This window comes from Centrocercus urophasianus, unplaced genomic scaffold (genome assembly GCF_019232065.1).
Source record: "Centrocercus urophasianus isolate 14NV4802_14NV808 unplaced genomic scaffold, USGS_Curo_1.0 seq_10, whole genome shotgun sequence".
Classification (NCBI taxonomy): domain Eukaryota; kingdom Metazoa; phylum Chordata; class Aves; order Galliformes; family Phasianidae; genus Centrocercus; species Centrocercus urophasianus.
In genome coordinates this window covers 37,920,452-37,937,990 of record NW_024884142.1, presented here as the reverse complement: position 1 = coordinate 37,937,990, position 17,539 = coordinate 37,920,452, and the positions used below count along the sequence as shown (strand labels likewise).

Here is a 17,539-nt window from a genome sequence, read left to right as displayed (position 1 = left end):
ACATGTAAAAGAAGCTGAAATGGGTTTTTTTTCCTGTGCATGTTTGGATCTCTCTGTGAAGACTTACCTTCTTTGCTGTTTATACAGCAGCATCATTGAAGTAGTAATCAAGAAAGGGCTTAACTTTGGCATCAATATTTAATTGCTTCTGGAGAACATTGCTCACGTATCACTTGCTGCATTACTTTCCCAGCAACAGAATAGTTCTTTTATTTTCTGTTAGGGTACTGTGATGATGAGCCTGCAGCTCAGTGTTCTTTGTGTGCTCACTGCTCCTCAGGGCTGCATGCTTCGAGGATTGCAGAGCTCAGCTGGTGGGACTTGCTCAATCTGCCTCACCTTGTGCTGCTCCCACATATTGCACTAGGCATATAAAGTCTCACTTTCACTGTCAGCACCTTCTCAATGCCTCTGTCAGAGGCTGTATTCATATTTGCACTTTTTAGCTTGTCTAGTAGCTAGCTTTTTAGTATGTAGGTATTTTTGTACTTGAAAGATTTGGGATATTCCTGGAATTTAAAAATATTTTTGTTTAATTTACCCTACCATATTCACACTTTTTTTTTAGATTTTAGGTATATGTTTTTAAAATCCCTCAAAAGCATGAAATATTTGTTATCTTCTGAAGAAAATTGAGGAAGTAGGCACATTGTTGAAATGCTGTGAATTATGTCTAATCAGATCCTGGAAGCAGAAGGGACTTTCTTATGTGGACTTCAGGATCCTTCCTCGGTCCCTCAGATACAAGCTTGACCCTCAGTGATAGAATAGGCTTGTAGGAAAACTGGCAAGGAGAAATCTAATCAGTGAGCAAGAGGAAAGAACTCTATTACAGAATCACAGAATGGCCTGTGTTGGAAGAGGGACCTCAAGGATGATGAATCTCCAACCCCCCTGCCACATGCAGGGCCACCAACCTCCCCATTTAATAGTAGACCAGGCTGCCCAGGGCCCCATCCAATCTGGCCTTGAACACCTCCAGGGACGGGGCTTCCTCAACCTCTCTGGGCAGCCTGTTCCACATTCCATTTCACTGTTCCAGCACCTCACCACTCTATTACAATCTTCTCTGAGTCTCATAATTCCCTATTGCATTCTAAGTCAGCAAAATTTCAACTTTACCACCACTAGCTCTAATCTTCTTCATTCATGTCACCAAAAAATGACTTTATTTCAACCAAGCAAAGATTCTCATGGCTAAGTATATGGTAGGGAAGATGTATTTTGTGGTGCAACATGAAGCCCTAGCTTCAGAGGTGAAACCTCTAAGCAGAGTCAGATGATCCCACTGAGGGCATAAGGCCATACAGCACCTTGTGGGTGACTTGTCCTCGGAAAGAGCAGTCTCTTCTGCAATGTTAAAGGAGGCTGAGTTGTGCCGATGCTAAGTATACCTGTTTGATAGATATCATAGAATCATAGAATGGCTTGGGTTGGATGGGATCTTGAGGATCATCTAGTTCCAACCCTCTGTTGTTGGTCATTCAGAGTTGTACGCAACAGATCACTGAAAAAATTTCAATTTTAGGAAATGTGTTTTTCACAAAGAAAATATTTAGTATATAATCTTAAAAATCAGCTCTAATAAGATGAGATGATACCACACATGCGACTTGCCCACTGGAAAACCCCTTCCAGTCAGTGCTGTAGGTGCAGAAAATTGCAAGTGATTGCAGATCTGATGAAGGCTTTTGATTAATTAAACGTGGTGAAGAGGTGTGCAGGAGTAGGGTTTCTCAATCATGGAGGCTTTGCACCACAAATTTACCAAGGAGACTTTTGTACTTGAAGATGCATTCTTAGCTCATCTGAATTTATTGCCAGGAACAGCAGAGGTGGAAGGGAAAACTCCTCTTTTTCCTTACTTTGGTTAGGCATGATTTATAAGTAGTGCATAGAGAAGGAGGATGATTCCTGCTAGTAATACGACATTGGATAATGAACTGAGCATATTTGCCTTTCAGATGGAATAGGAAACAACTTTGACTTTGACTGCATAATAAAAGGAATGTGAAACTGGACTTTGCTTGGCCTGAGTAAGGAAGTAGTCCATCAAGAAATATATATATATATATATATTTATTTTTTTTTTTATTGTGATTTTTTATTTTTCCCTGAGAGGAAAGGAAGAGTGGTTTTTTTAAAAAAAAAATCTGTCATTTCACTGGCATCTGGCTAAAAAGCTGTTAAAGCTTTGAAGATAGGGAATGGAATCTTTCATTGGGTGAAGAAAAGGTTTATGTACTTACAAAGCAATGAATTCCATTAATACTGTGGAGGGTTAGTAATTTAAATTGGGCAGTATCCGAATTTAAAATATAATTTATTACAATATTTTGTCTTCTTTCTTTACAGGTTTGCTGATCCTCTGATACATTTCAGAATGCCGCTGGTAAAAAGAAACATAGACCCGAGGCATCTGTGCCACACAGCTCTGCCCCGAGGAATCAAAAATGAATTGGAATGTGTCACCAATATCTCCTTGGCAAATATAATCAGACAACTGAGCAGCTTAAGTAAGTACCTTGTCTCAGTATACCTGAGCTGATACACTGTACGTTCGCAGTTTCTGTGGCTGAAATATGAATTCTTTTTTCAAATTCCTGGTAGAAGATTCTGGCTGAGCCTTCAATCTGCTCCTTTCTGACTAGCAACTAGCACTGACTTCTGTGGAAGGAATTTTACAAGTAGCATATCTCGGAACTGTTGAGCTGTATATTTCTGTTACCGGTGGAAATGACAGAATATGATATTTGGTAGCTAATAAAGTTAGTAATTGCTAATTTTGGAACAATTATTGAGTAAGGAATATGGCATAATGAGGAATATACCACTGTTTTTTTTTTTTTTTTAATGCTTTTTGTTGTCAGATTGATTGTGTTGTGGTCATTACAAATAAAAAGTAGTAGTCTTTTAAAATTAATTAAATTAAAATTAAAACCAGAAACATAGTTGTTACATAGGATATCAAGCAGCTAAAAATTTTATCTCATTATTTGTCAACAATTTTTCCCTGAGTGCATCCTTTAAAGGATTGAATTCTTCTCAAGCCCTGCAAGTCTGAGGGAGTTTTTCTGCAAAGGCTGGTTTTTGGTTTTGTTTTGTTTTCTTAAAGTTACAGCAACTTTAAAAACATGTTAGGTGTACCAGCATAGTAGTGTTTTGAATTTCCAGTACTGCAGTTGTTTTTTAATCAGTAGGACACTAGTATTTTCCAGCCTACCATCACATTAAATATTAAAATGTGCATGCATATACATCCATAATGTGAAAAGCCTTTCAGCTCCATCAATATCTTAGGACCATAGGTGATGTAGCCTAATTTGTTAATTAGATTGATTTAGTTATTGGTTTGAGGGTATACTGTAGAGTGCTGTGCTTTGGCAGCCTTTCAAAGCTGTTAGTCTCTTCAGCCTAATAGGACACTCACTGAGGACACTGAATTATGTAATTGAGACAGGAATGCTTCCAGCACATACATATGAACATTATTAATGCAGCTGCTACAACAGCAAAGAAAAAAATAGCTGTTTAAATTCCTTTCAGTGAACCAAGAACATATCAGATTGGGATTCAGTAGATGTTCACCATGCATGGTCTTAAACAACCAGTCGCTTAGCTTTTCAGTTTTAAAGAACACCAACTTCCAACTCAACAGAAGTGGTGTCAGTGCTTAGCTTTTTGAAATTTGGCTGCATTTGCTGTGGTTTCTTGATTTTTACAAACGTCATGCCTGACACTGTTTTTACAGCTATTCAGAAAGAAGGTGGGGTGAAAAGAACAGTTTCAGTTGTAAGGGACCTACACAGATCATTGAGTCCAGCTGTAAGACTGCCTTGGGGCTGACCTGAAAATTGCAGTATATTAAGAGCGGTATCTGAATACCTGTTAAACAGTACCTAAAGGTAGGTACTGGGCATAAAACACATCTCTAAGAAGCCTGTTCTAGTGTTTAACTACATTTTTGGTGTCCAGAATGAACCACTCATGACATAGCTTTGTGCCATTTCCAAGTGTCCTGTCACTAGATACAAGAGAGAAAAGATGAGCACTTCCTTGTCCACTTTCCCTCCTCAAGAAGTTGTAGAGAGCAATGAAATCACGACACAACCTCGTTTCCTCCAAGCTTAACAAACTCAGTGTTCTCAGCTGCTCTTCATAAGAAGCAGTACTGCAGCAGAATGAACTTGAGGGATAAAATTAAATCCACATGTATTGCATTGTTAAGGATAGCACTTTCAAGGGAATGTAACAATAATTATGTAAACTTCTTTTTTCTAAGAGGAGCGTGTGTCTACATTAAGTGTGCATACGTAGTGGTGAGCCCTAAATTAGCTGTTCACACCTGGGAGGGGCTCCTTTTATGACCTTGTGGCTCAGTAGTGGTCAAAAATACATGGAATGCTGGAGATAGCAAGGAATGCAAAAGAGGAACGAAAAGGTACTAGTTTACAGAAGCAAGACCAGTGCAGGTCATTCTGATTATTATTTTTTTTTTAATACATACAACTGATGAGCATGAGCTGTAATTCAGCTTCTTGTTCTTCTTTTGAAATAGTATCATGTGCTTATAGTTTTTTTTTTTTATGGCCAGTATGTATACTGACTGAATTATTGAATTATTAATGTTCCTTTTTGCAGTTTAATACAGTCAACTGATTCAGTTTTTCAAAGTGTAAGTTTTTGTTTTATATTGTGTGTGTCTTCAATAAAAAACATTTTAACTCTACAGTTAAATAGAAACCGTTCGGCAGAATTAATGTTATTTCTCAGCCACATTAAGAATTGCTCTACAAAAACAGATGTCATGTTATAAAGGTATGAGTACTTCTGAAAATATGTTAATCCAGAATTCTTTTAGTTTTTCTGACTGTTTGGGCTAGTAGTACTATGGATTCAAAAAGATTTGAGAGTCCTTCTGGCTTAGGAACATTGTCTCTTACTTACTTTAATCCAAATAACCAGTCTGTACTTTGTTTTTCACTGTTATTGGTACTCAGGGAGGCCTGCTGACATGCAGGTAAATTCTAGTAGCCATCTGAGTCGTAGCCAGCTGAAATAGTTTTGCAGCAATGCCTTGGCAACCAGCTTCTCTGCAGTCCTTTCCATCTTGTTTTCTGTTGTTGACAAAGCTAGATTTCTCTCTCAGAGCTGAAACGCTGTGTTCTGTAGAGCCTCATCTTCTTTAAACTAAAGCTGCTTTTGCTTTTCACAGTAAAGTTTTGCAAATTGAAATGAATGTTCTTTAATCTGATTGGCAGTTTTTCATTTCTGCCTCTAAGATTTTTCTGTTACTGACTTTCAAACAGGATTAATCTTCTGCCATTAGACTCTCAGAACAAAGCATTATTAACCTTTCTTCTGATATGATTTGGACAAATAGCACTATGATGAAATCAGAGATTTCAGTGCTTATATGATATAGAAAAACAGTATTTAGAAAAGCCAAGTGTATAATTTCGTCATTTATGCAGTTTAGTCTCCATTCCTAGAGATATTCACAATAACTCAACTGAATTAATCCAGCAGGTGGATCTCATTAGACCTACTTTTCTCCTTAGTGCCGGTGAGGCCTCATTTGGAGTTCTGCATCCAAATGTGGAGTTCTCACTACAGGAGAGACATAGACATGTTGGAGTGCATCCAGAGGAGGGCCACACAAATGATTCATGGAATTGAGTGCCTCTACTATGAGGGCAGGCTGAGAGAGCTATGGTTGTTCAGCATGGAGAAGAGAAGGCTGCAAGGTTACCTGATAGCGGCCTTTCAGGATCTAAAGGGGAGAGCTACAGGAAAGAAGGGGGACAGAATCTTTACCAGGGTCTGTGGTGACAGAACAAAGGGAAATGGCTTCAAGCTCAAAGGGGGTGGATTTAGGTTGAATAAATGGAAAAAATATTTTATGATGAGGGTGGTGAGGCACTGGAACAGATTACCTGGAGATGTGGTTGGGGCCCCATCACTGGATACTTTCAAGGTGAGGCTGGATCAGGCCCTGGGCAACCTGATCTAGCTATGGTGCCCTCATTCAGAGGTCCTTTCTAACTCTAAGGATTCTGTTATTCTATTTTGAGCAGTGTGTGGGATCAGCTGACATTCAGAGGTCCCTTTCAGCCTCAACCGTTCCGTAATTCTGGATGCTATTTGCAAGTAGAGCATGCCTGCAAAAACAATTCCTGTAAAATGACTGGAGTTCTGTGAGGTTGTTTTTTGTTTTAATGTAAAATTAAAAGAGCTTTACATCAGTATGTGCCAGCTGCTGCGCATCTCTGTACAAATTCTTAATCCTTTCATAGTTTGTTAGTTGTATTGCTTTTAATTGTTCGAGTTGAGAAAACTTTTGACCTTAAAAAAAAAAAAGTAGAAATGAAAGAACATAAATAATTGTATCTTCTTTGAGTGATAAGCCCTGCCTTTCTCCCTGGAGCGTAAAAACACATCAGTCTGCCTTGATCCTATAGTCAAGATTGCCAGCAGGTAATTTTTTTTCCTCCTGTCTGTTCCCAGCTTTCTCTAACTTCATAAAAAGATCTGTCTTCTGACAGCTTTTCTGAGTGCTGTGGCAACAGAAACTCTCTGGACAGCAGCAGTAGCTGTCTGTTTCCTATCTGTTCCTTCCTGTATTTTTTGCTTTCTGATCATATCTGTTTTAGATAAATGCTTACCTACTTTTTTAGCAATATTGCAGATGTGTTAGGACTCCAGTACTGCCTGTGTTGATGTATGTCAGCCTATCATGTGTGAAGCACAACTGATATCGCTGTGCAGCTGTGCTGTTGTTAGAAGATGGATAAATAGTTCTCTTGTGTGGATGCAACTTTGCAACTACCAGCCAATCTTGTTTTTCCTTTTATACAGCTGTTCTCTGCAGACAAAATGTCTGTATCACATAAGGAACATAACTGATAGTGTGTTCCCAGTCTGACACTCCCATCTGGGGAGTGAAGTGTTTCTCGTTTTGAGTATTTTATGTGTTCACATTATGGATATTTATATTGCAAGCATTCGGACTGGAGCTTCTATTCAGTCATAGCAAGCTGTCAGTTACCTGTTAATCTTCTACATGTGTATAAAGAAAGAGAATGCTGCTTAACACTTTGCTAAGTTGGAGTGCACTTTATGTTAGTGAAAACGGTTTTCAATTAATGTTGTACTTCAGTAGCCTTTCCCCTCTTCCTTTCTTTTCTTTTTATTGTTTCCGAGTTTTACCATGTTGTCCTAATCAGTTATTTCTTTTTCTTGCCCCTTTTCATAAATTTCTTGGAGTAAAATGCTTAATTTGAACATGTTCTTTCTCCCCCATTTCTTTCTCTGCTCAGACTCTGACCTGCTCCAAAATTGGCCTTTGCTTGTGTTTGATACTTTTGATACCCTGGTTAAGTTGTCTGATATATGCCTGTAAGATATTATTCTTGGTCCAGATTTGCTGGCTACAGGAACCTGATTGTCTCTTCATAATCAGACTGTCCCATTACAGTCCTTACAGTAAGTCCTTGTGGACTGCTTTTACATCTTCATAATGATAGATTCCTAATTAGCAGAGATGAAATATATGTAGTATGTGGTTTTCCAGACCGCGCTCATCCACAGCCACTGAAGTTTTCAAGGAGCTACTAACAATCTAATCTCCAAGCTAGGAAGGCAGTTCAGTCTGTTAACTTCCATGCTGTCTCCTAGGCAAGGTTGGATGAGGCCCTGGTCCTAGTGCATGATTTGGTGGTTGCAACCCTGCCTGTGGCAGGGGAGATGGATCTAGAGGATCTTTGGAGGTCCCTTCCGACTCAAACCATTCTGTGATTCTGTGACTTCTAGCCACTGAGCTGAGATTGAAATGATCCTGATGAGAAGCAAGCCAAGAAAACTCGAATACTCCTTGCTTTTTGCTAAAACGTTTAATTAAAGGAAATTAATGGAGTGAAGATCTGAAGTTGAATTAACAGCCAATGAATATATTACATTATGTGTCAGAATTAATGGAGGAAGAAAAAATACATTAATAGAGAGAAAACTTTCTTCTTCTGCTACATAAAGGGACCCTGATTATAAATGCTATGGCTTATGTAGTAATTAATTATCCTGAAAGACTATTTTCTGTACTAAATTGTGTAAGAAGGAACTGTTCAGTACCTAGTGAAATAATTCTGCATAGTGTGAAATACTGGGAATGGATAGAGAAGTAGGACATGGGTTTTTACTTCTGTTCTTGTTCTGTGCTTCTCTTGTTACAAAACTCACTAGACAAAAACATTGCTTACTGTGAGAATGGAATTGAAATAAAAGAAATCAAGGAATGATAGCATGTAAGTGGGTAACAAACTGAATTCTGAGCTTATTCTTTCTGATATTTTATGAATTTCTACATCCTTTTCAAAAATCAAACAATTGGCTTGGGTTTTACTAGTAATCTTCTTGTATTTGCAATTATGGTGATGTGTTATGGTATTGAGCACTTAAAGTGCACAATTTATTTATTTATTCAGATATCTACTTAAAAGTTAGACCGTGGTTCCTGAAGGCTGCTTGTATCGTAATGCATCTGAGGGATGCTGTTTCAGGTTTAGGTGCAGTTGAAGGGCCTAGGATGTCTTTACTATCCTTTTGCATTTCTGAAGAAAAGAAGTGGCTTCTTCCACAACCCCTGCATAAGGATTCAAGTCTCTCTCTTTTCTGACAGCCTGTAACTCCATCTGAAGGTAACTGATCTAGTGTTGTAAAATGATTAATTAAAACGCCCTTTCCATAAACTTTACTAATGGACACCACGAAGTATACACTAATTCAGGTGAATTTAAGGACTGGAATTTTGAGTGAGACTACTGATTTATACCCTGATACAACAGTGTACTTAGGTGGTTCCATAGGAATTTGTATAACACCGTCTATTACTTAAACTAATCCAAGCAAATAGAGGTCTTTAATTAACTTGAAATATGTTTCAAAACATTATGTGGAGACTCTAGTTGATTTCAGTTCATCTGATACATCCTCCCGTCTTACGAACCAGACAAAACCAGTGTTTTTTATACCACGGTATCCCTTCTTGCTACTGTACTGGCTTTGTAGAGATTATTCATTTGTGCAGAAAAGCCAGTTCTGGACAAAGGTTTAAGCAATTATAGGGGAAGACTAGGAGAAAAATGGTGAAAGATGAGAACTGTAAAACTGGTCCATAGCCTTTTCAGATTTTATAATCCATTGTATACTTACTGCTATAGTGATGAATAGGAGTTGATGATGCATGTTTTGGTAGGTTTAATTTAAAAGAATGAGGAAGGCAGTATTGTTATTTTTATTCTATTACAGTTAGTAGCTACACACTAGTATGCGATTTTCAGCTTGTAAGTCTGTTCTAAATGTCAGGAAAAGAATTGTCCAAAAAAGGCGATCAAAACATGCACACCTTCTTGGAGAACAGAAGGACTATGTGTTGCTTCCAGGACATTTTATTTCTCTGTCACAAAAATGGACACTGACACCAGAGGGAGCTGCATTCTGGTGTTGCTTTCTTACTGCAGGTTATTACTGAGCCAATTGTTACAAGAGAAGTTGCAAAAAAATTAAGGTGTTATAATACATTCCCAAATTAAAGATTAATTGTAGTATATCCTCTTATTTAAGTGTGCTGTCTTAATGAATGGCAAAGTGATAGACTGAGAACAACAGTAAGTAGCATTTGTGGCAATGTGACTTGCCTTTTCAAAATCACAAATCTAAGCGTACTTCTGATCAATAAACTAAGTTTTACAAATACAATAAAAATAAGCTTTTCACAGATGCTAAAATAATTTATTTACAGAAATCTGTTGTAATTTAATAGCCAAACAAATCACTGGTTTTTTTTTAATCTGGTATTATGTATCCAGCTGTGACCAAGACCCCAAGGCATTATTATTTTTATTGTCATAGTCATCTGTCATTCTCTTTATTGTACTGCATGAAACATGAGTAGTGCTTTTGAGCAAACAGTCCCATAATGGTGTAAGTGTTCTGTCTGTTAACAATACTTTGGTAGTACTAATTTTATGAAATTGAATTAGTTTTGATTTCTTGTTATTCTAACCTATCATGTATAAGTTAAGTGGAATTTGAGCAACGTTTTTTGTTGTTGTTAAATACTGGATATCCTACTGTTGGGTTTGAAACAGTGTTGGTTTTTTTTTTTTTTGGTGGGTTTTTGTCATGTTTTGTCATTGTTATGACTTGTAATCATATCTTTTGTAAACCATTTGAAATTGAAGATACATTCAAATGGAGTACACAAAAAAGAACAGTAGAAGAAACTGTATTAAAAGTGTTATATATGTATTATACGTAGTACTCTTTCAAAAGGAAGTTATACATTTCTCTGGAAGCAAACATTGTTTTGCTTAGAACGTTTAGTTCCATATGCTTCAAGGTTTAAAAAAAAATAATAAATTGGCAACAGGATTGTAGGTAGAGACATTATGGTTGCATACCACTTCAAATGTGACAGGTTGCTTTTAATGTATTTTCCATTTGAGGATTAATGTTCGTAAGCATAGGCAATTATTTTGTGCAGTATGTTTATATTTGTGTGCAACATTATAAAAAGATTTTGAGACATATTATTTGGAATTGGAGCTCATTAATGAGAGATGAATTGTAAGCCTGGTGAAACGATACAGATAAACTAGCCTTAGAATACATCTGTAAAAAGTCAATGAATTTTAGAGCTTGCAATTTACTTTTTATTTCATACATGAAATTTAATACTTGATATTAATGTGTATGTCTCTGAATATTACATGAGTTGTCTAATTAAGTTGAATAATTGGGTATATCTGAATATATTATCAAGAATAGATTAAACCTGCTTATAGTAAATTTATATTAAAAATTTAGTAGTCCTGCTCATTTTTAAGTAATTTCTCTTGCTTTAGATACAGGTTAAAGAGCATAAGCTTTTCAGAGTTTCAAGACGTGTATAAGAAAGTCTTGTGTTAAGCGAGTTGCTAGCTAAACAGACTTTATTGTTAACTTTCCGTTTCTTTTAAAGTGGTGTAGAACTTCAAGAAATATGGTTCCCAGAATGGCTGTGCCTTTGATCTCTTCTTACTGTGTCTAGTAACAGATGTCTCAAGAATTATGAGAACAAGATAAGAATGTGTGATACTTTTTTCATAGAATCACCAAAGTTGGAAAAGACCTCCGAGATCATCCAGTCCAACCATCCACCTACCGCCAATATTTCCCCACTAAACCATGTCCCTCAGTACATCATCTGAAAGTTTCTTGAACACCTCCAGGGATGGTGACTCAACCATCTCCCAGGCAGCTTGTTACGGCACCTGACTGCTGGAAGAAGAAGAAGAAATTTTAAGAAATTGGAGAAGAAATTTTTCCTAACATCAAATCTTAATATCCCCGACAGGGGAGATGGGGAACTTGGGCTATAAAGTCTCCTGAGCCTCCTCTTCTCCAGACTAAACAAACCTATTTCCCTCAGCTGCTCTTCATACGAGTTCTGCAGAGTTCTGTAGAACTCTCACTGCTTTGTTGTCCTTCTCTGAACATGCTCCAGGGCCTCAATGTCTTCCTTGCAGTGAGGGGCCCAAAACTGAACACGGTGCTCGAGGTGTGGCCTCGCCAGTTCTGAGAGTACAGAGAGATGATCACTTCCCTACTCCTGCTGGCAATGCTATTTCTGATACAAGCCAGTATACCATTGGCCTTCTTAGCTACTTGGGCACGCTGCTGGCTCATGTTCATCTGAGTGTTGACTACCACCTCCAGATCCATTTCTTCTGCACAGTCTCCCAGTCATTCTACCCTAAGCCCATAGCGTTGCTTGGGATTATCGTGGCCAAAGTGCAGGACCTGGCACTTGGTCCAAAACTTCATCCCACTGGCCTCAGCCCCCAGTGATCCAGCCAGTCCAGATCCCTCTGAAGGACCTTCCTACCCCCTGGCAGACTTCCAGCCAACTTGATGTCATCTACAAACTTACTGAGGGTGCACTCAGTGCCCTCATCCAGGTCATCAACAAAAATACTGAACAGGACAGGCCCCAGTACCAACCCCATTGGGGGCACCACTCCTGACCAGTCATCAGCTGTGTTTTACTCCATTCACCACCAGCCCTCAATCCAGTCCTGTACCCGGCAGAGTGTACCTGCCCAAGTTGTGGGCTGCCAGCTTCTCCAGAAGAATACTGTTGAAGGCAGTGTCAAAGGCTTTGCTGAAATCTAGGTGGACTGTGTCAATAGTTTTTCCCTCATCCTCCTCCAGGTAGGTCTTCTTCTAGAAGAAGATCAGATTGATAAAAAGCAGGACCTGACTTTCGTGAACCCGTGCTACCCGGGCCTGATCCTCTAGTTGTCCCACATATGCTATGTGATATCACTCAGGGTGATCTGCTCCATAACCTTTTCTGGCACAGAGATCAGACTGATGCACCTGTAGTTCCCTGGATCCTTCTTACAGCCCTACTAGATGGGAGTCACGTTGGCAGGCCTCCAATCCTCTGGGACCTCTCTGGTTGATCAGGAATGCAAATAGATGGTGGAAGGTGGCTTGGCAATCACCTCTGACTGTTCCCTCAACTCTCTTAGATGGATTGCATCTGAATCTTTGGACTTGTGACAGTCCAGGTAGAGTAGTAGTAGGTCTCTTAATTTTTTCCACCTGAATCGAGGGTGGTTTATTCTGCTTCCCATCCCAGACTTCCAGGTGAGGGGGCAGAGAACCCCAAGGATAATTGGTCATAGTTTTAAAGGCAGATGTAAAGAAGGCATTGAGAACTTCAGCCTTTTCCTTATCCTCACTGGTCACGTTCCCCATTTTCTACTATTCTCTTAGCCTTCAACTGCTTCCAGTTTGAAAACCTCTTCAACTAGCTGGGGTTTCTATGCATTTGCTGATGATCGATGTGTTTCTTTTCCATAAGTTAGTGCTGTTGGAAAGCTTTGTCTCTCCTGATTCAGGTCATTTATGGATATCTAAAATAGCATAGATCCCAGTACAGAAGTCAGTGAAACCTCCCCTTTTGAAGACCACCTGTGAAGACCAGTTTATTCCCACCCTCTGTTCTATACCATTTCAGGGATTACTTATCCTTGCTGTGGCTCTTACTTTTTACATTCTGGCTCAGTTTTTTGAAAAGCTTTGCTTAGGGACTTTCTAACTCTTGGAACTAATCTAGGTCATTGCACTCCATCCTCATGCTTGTGAACCTGATGAGGTTTCCCTTTATAAAAGCCGTGTTGACTCTTCTCCAACAAGTCATCCAGGTGGCTACAATTCAGTTTTTATAATAATTTGTACTAATTTGCCTGAATGTCAGGTTTACAGGCCTGAAGTTCTCAAGATATACTCAATGACAAAAATTTGAAACTTAGTATTGTGCTTGCCACCTTTCAGTGTGTATTATGGAGATTTTACAAATTGTTACTGATTCTGTACTCTTTGTTTTGTTAATTTGTTTTGTTGATTTGTATATAGTCACTTCAGTTGCTTTGACAGGTCTCCCACAATGAAGAGTTTTGGTGTGAGGATGTCTCTAGTTCATTGCCACACTACTGGAAGGTGTTAATTCAGCTTGCTTGCAGTGATCTTGTCTTCTCTGAGTGTTCCTTTTATATCTTTGTTATCAGCTGACTCTACAGATTCCTTTTCAGGCTTTCTTATTCTTCATATGTTTGAAGGAATGTTTGCTAGTAGCTTGATAGTTGCTCCTTGGATAATTTTCATATAAATTATAAATCCCCCTTTTATAATCTGTTGTATTTATAGTTGTGCTTTTTTTCTCCTATTACTTAAGTATTAATAAATGATATGCACTAGTCTCGTGCTGACCACGTGCCATCCATGTGGTATCCTTATATAGTTGACACACCACCTGTGGCAATTTAACTTTTCCTCCTTATGTCTTTGTGCATTCATTTTTATTTATTCATCTAGACCTATTGTGCAGTGAAGGCAAAGATTTCATAAAAATATTTTCCTCAAACCAGGGAGCATTAGAAGCACTCTATGAGGCACTCCATCTGTACAAGAGAAATAATTACTGAGCCTTTTCTCAGACTTGAATCTCCTTGTCTGCTGGACTAAATGTGTGATGTCCGTTGAACTGAATGAAAGAAATTCTTCTTCTTTTACTTCAGTGTAAAGTAATCAGTTACTAGAATTTTGACCTGCCAAAGTATAATATATTATTTTAATGTGCATTTTTTAATACATTGTTTCTAATAAACTTAGTTGTAGACATCTGATGTTTCATTTTTGAAAGGTCTTTTGAACCGCAGGAGAGGGAGCTGTGCTTTAAGAAGTGTTGAGATTGATTTCACATGGAAAGTTCAGTTAATGCTTATACAGAAGCAGCTTTAGATGCTGTAAATCATCCTTTTATACAAATCCAAGAAACTAATTGGTCTAGTTCCTTGGATATCTGCATAGTTCAGTCAGTTTAAACCAGCTGAATGTCTCTCTTGTAATGTATTAAATAATTTCACTTATCATAAATAAATTAGAAATTACTATTTAACTTTTATTTACGTTTTTGAAGCATTCTGAACTAGCTTAGTGAGTATAGACTGTTGCAACTGATAATCATGCACCTTAAATTTACTTATTTGGTAATTATTAGAAATCTTTCTAAAGGCAAGCTCATTTTGTTGGGTATACTTGCTTATCTTCTTGCTTATCTATGCTTTCCTTTCCTGTTTTAGGTAAATATGCTGAAGATATATTTGGTGAGCTTTTCAATGAAGCACACAGTTTCTCATTTAGAGTCAACTCCTTACAAGAACGTGTAGATCGCTTATCTGTCAGTGTTACACAACTTGATCCAAAGGAAGAGGAATGTAAGTTAAGACCTGTGTTAAAGACTTCTTATTTTGTCACTCAAACATCACCAATATGGATGTGATTATTTCATAACATTCATTCCATAAAATGGAAATAATTATAGTTTAAATTACATTTATAAGAACAGAGCAAAATATGACAGTGAGGATCATTTGAAACTTTAATACTATTGTGATTCATATTAATAGTATTACTTTGTAACATCATGGGAATTCCTGGGAGTACAGCTTCATTTTATATTTTTAACCTTCCTAATGATTGCCATGGTATGTAACTGTTTATTCAGGTAGGGTTTTTGCATTTAACTTGCTAGCATCTTAGATTGTGTGTGAAGTTATACTCCTATAGCTCCATTTACAATGGATGAATTATTCCCTTGAATTCTTCCTAAATTGCTTTAAGTAGTGTAGAGATTGGTGGCTCTGAGAAGACAAGTTACTTCTGACACTCAATAGGTTGTGGCTTGTGCTTACAAAATAGAAATTTTATTGGATTTAAATAGCACTTGAGCTTTGTGATGACCATGAGAACATTGATTAGCTAATATGCAAATATGAAACTTTTTTGCTTTCCTGGATATCTTTTATTACAGGTGAAAAAATGGAAGATCCTGTAACCCCAGTTCTAAGGGTATTCTAGACTATATGGTTAAGATGTGGAAAATAGAGCAACATCTGGTCATGAAAAATAACTTCAGATGGATTGTGAGATCCAGTTATAAAGTGTAGAAAGCTGTTTCAGTTCTGAATGTTTAGGTATGATAGTGGTGTGTAATTCAGGAAAAATGAAGTGTCAAACCAGTAACGTGGTCTTTGGCTGTGTTCTTTTACCTATGTTGAAATTTCAGTATTAACAAAAATCAAATTAAGGAAATTTAGATTCTGTACCTTGCGTGACAGTTATTTTAGAGCAGGTTTCAAAAGACAGCTGTTAACAGCTAGTAGCAGATTTTCCACAAAACCATGACTTGCCTAGGGGAATTCTTACATAAAGGGGATTTTCCAAGTCTCTTGACAGCTGAGCATTAATCATACATACTTGTTTTTCCAATAAAATGCCATATTTACTATGATTGGATAATGGCAAAAATCCTTTTTGTGTACAGTAATAGATTGTCAGCAATTGTAATCTTTTAATGGCTATAACACACCAGATTGTTAATTTCACTTCCACGTTTACCCTGGACAGCCTAGTTTCTGTTATAATCAGGGTAGGATTTACATTGATGTAAGTGGTCTGGTATGGCAACCATTCACATTCCTCGAAAATTTGGAGATCATACAGTTGAAGTGTCTTAAGGATGTCACAGGACAGCAAGATGGAAATTTGTACTTTCCAGTAAGTGGCCTTTGACAAGTTTGGTTGTAGGTTTCATTACTAAATATTCATACCTATTTGATGCTAGAGAATCGCCAGAGATATTTTTAAAGACAATATATCCCTGATGTACTGGTAATAACTTTTCACAGTACTGCATACATTGTAAGATGTATTTATTAAAGTGTATATATAAGAAAAGGGGCAGACGTTGCAATTAAAGAAAACAGGGCTGCAGAGAAGTCTACTTGATCCAGTCCAGAGTGAATAAATGTGACTTGAATCTGATACCCTGGATTTGTCTCTTACTCTATAAGAGAGGAGTGACAGCTCATGCATCAGAAGAACACATGCAATCCTCAGTGTCAGGAGCTATTAAATGACTGCTTTTATTAACCTAAGAAGTCCTTGAGCCATATCTAGTCTCCCTTATTCACAAATGTCTGCCCTGGATGAGGAACAGATGAGAATAAAGAAGATGAGTAGAAAACAGTGTATTTTCTCAAAAACCAGGGATCAGGATACCTTTTCACTTTCAGTGTCCTCTTTTGAGCTTGAAATCTACAAGTTTATCACAAATGATCTTGTGTTAGCCCTGGCCTGTGCTGAAATAACTGGAGAAAGGTAATGCTTAAAGATTTGGGGAAGGCATTTGAATTTATCTCGCATTTTCCTTACTCTCTATGCAAGAATTAAGCAATTTTCAGTATTTCTGTTCAGCTAACAGCATGTGCAAAATGGGCTATTCTTACAAAATGAGTCTCATTTGATAGTTCTTTGCCAGCAGGCAGTAATGAAAGATGTAATGGGTTCCTTTGGGCCCAGTGCTATTACACAAGAGGAAAATAAAAAGATTCATTTAAAGCTAAGCAGCATGAACAAGACCAGCCCAAGTCAGATTCACTGAAAAAGGTGCAGATACTTGACAGGTGTTTCTGATAGAGAAGATACAGATTTTTCTGATAGGAAAAAAGCTCTGCATGTTTAAATAGTCTGTGCATTTTCTCATTGTTTTCAGTTAATTTAATATCTCTGTAAAGAATAAAATCAAATGAAAGTAAGATTAGAATTGTATCCTGAGGAAACTGACTCTTTGCACACAACCCTGTCACAGAAAAGCAGTGAAATAAGTGTGGTCTGTATGGACATACAGAAATTGGAGACTAGGTTAACTTCCAGATCAGTGTAGTCAGGCCACTGTGAGATTCAGATCAAAGGATACAGTAAATCCCATTTGAAGAGGCAGCTCATTTAGGATCTCCAGCCTCCTGAAGAGGAATTTGGTGAATTGTTCTAAACTCATATTTCTATACACAGAACACATGAAATTCATCCAAGACGTTACATTCATGTAATGTTTCAACATGAAGAATAATAGTGCTGTAAATTGATTCAT

The 17,539-nt window shown here is 37.6% G+C and overlaps 1 protein-coding gene across 4 annotated transcripts in view; it reads left to right on the top strand.

The window, feature by feature from the left end:
* The window catches only part of WASF1 (WASP family member 1), a 59,014-nt gene that overhangs the window by 29,038 nt on the left and 12,437 nt on the right, over positions 1 to 17,539 (top strand). For 2 of the 4 annotated variants that reach the window (XM_042829420.1, XM_042829412.1), the window contains exons 2-4: positions 1,965 to 2,036; positions 2,356 to 2,516; positions 14,688 to 14,822. In XM_042829420.1, coding sequence (XP_042685354.1) covers positions 2,384 to 2,516; positions 14,688 to 14,822 — 268 coding nt within the window. In that variant the 5' untranslated portion in view covers positions 1,965 to 2,036; positions 2,356 to 2,383. Of the gene's footprint in view, positions 1 to 1,445; positions 2,037 to 2,355; positions 2,517 to 14,687; positions 14,823 to 17,539 lie in introns of those variants that run through there. The other 2 variants (XM_042829428.1, XM_042829403.1) reach the window with 1 other exon arrangement.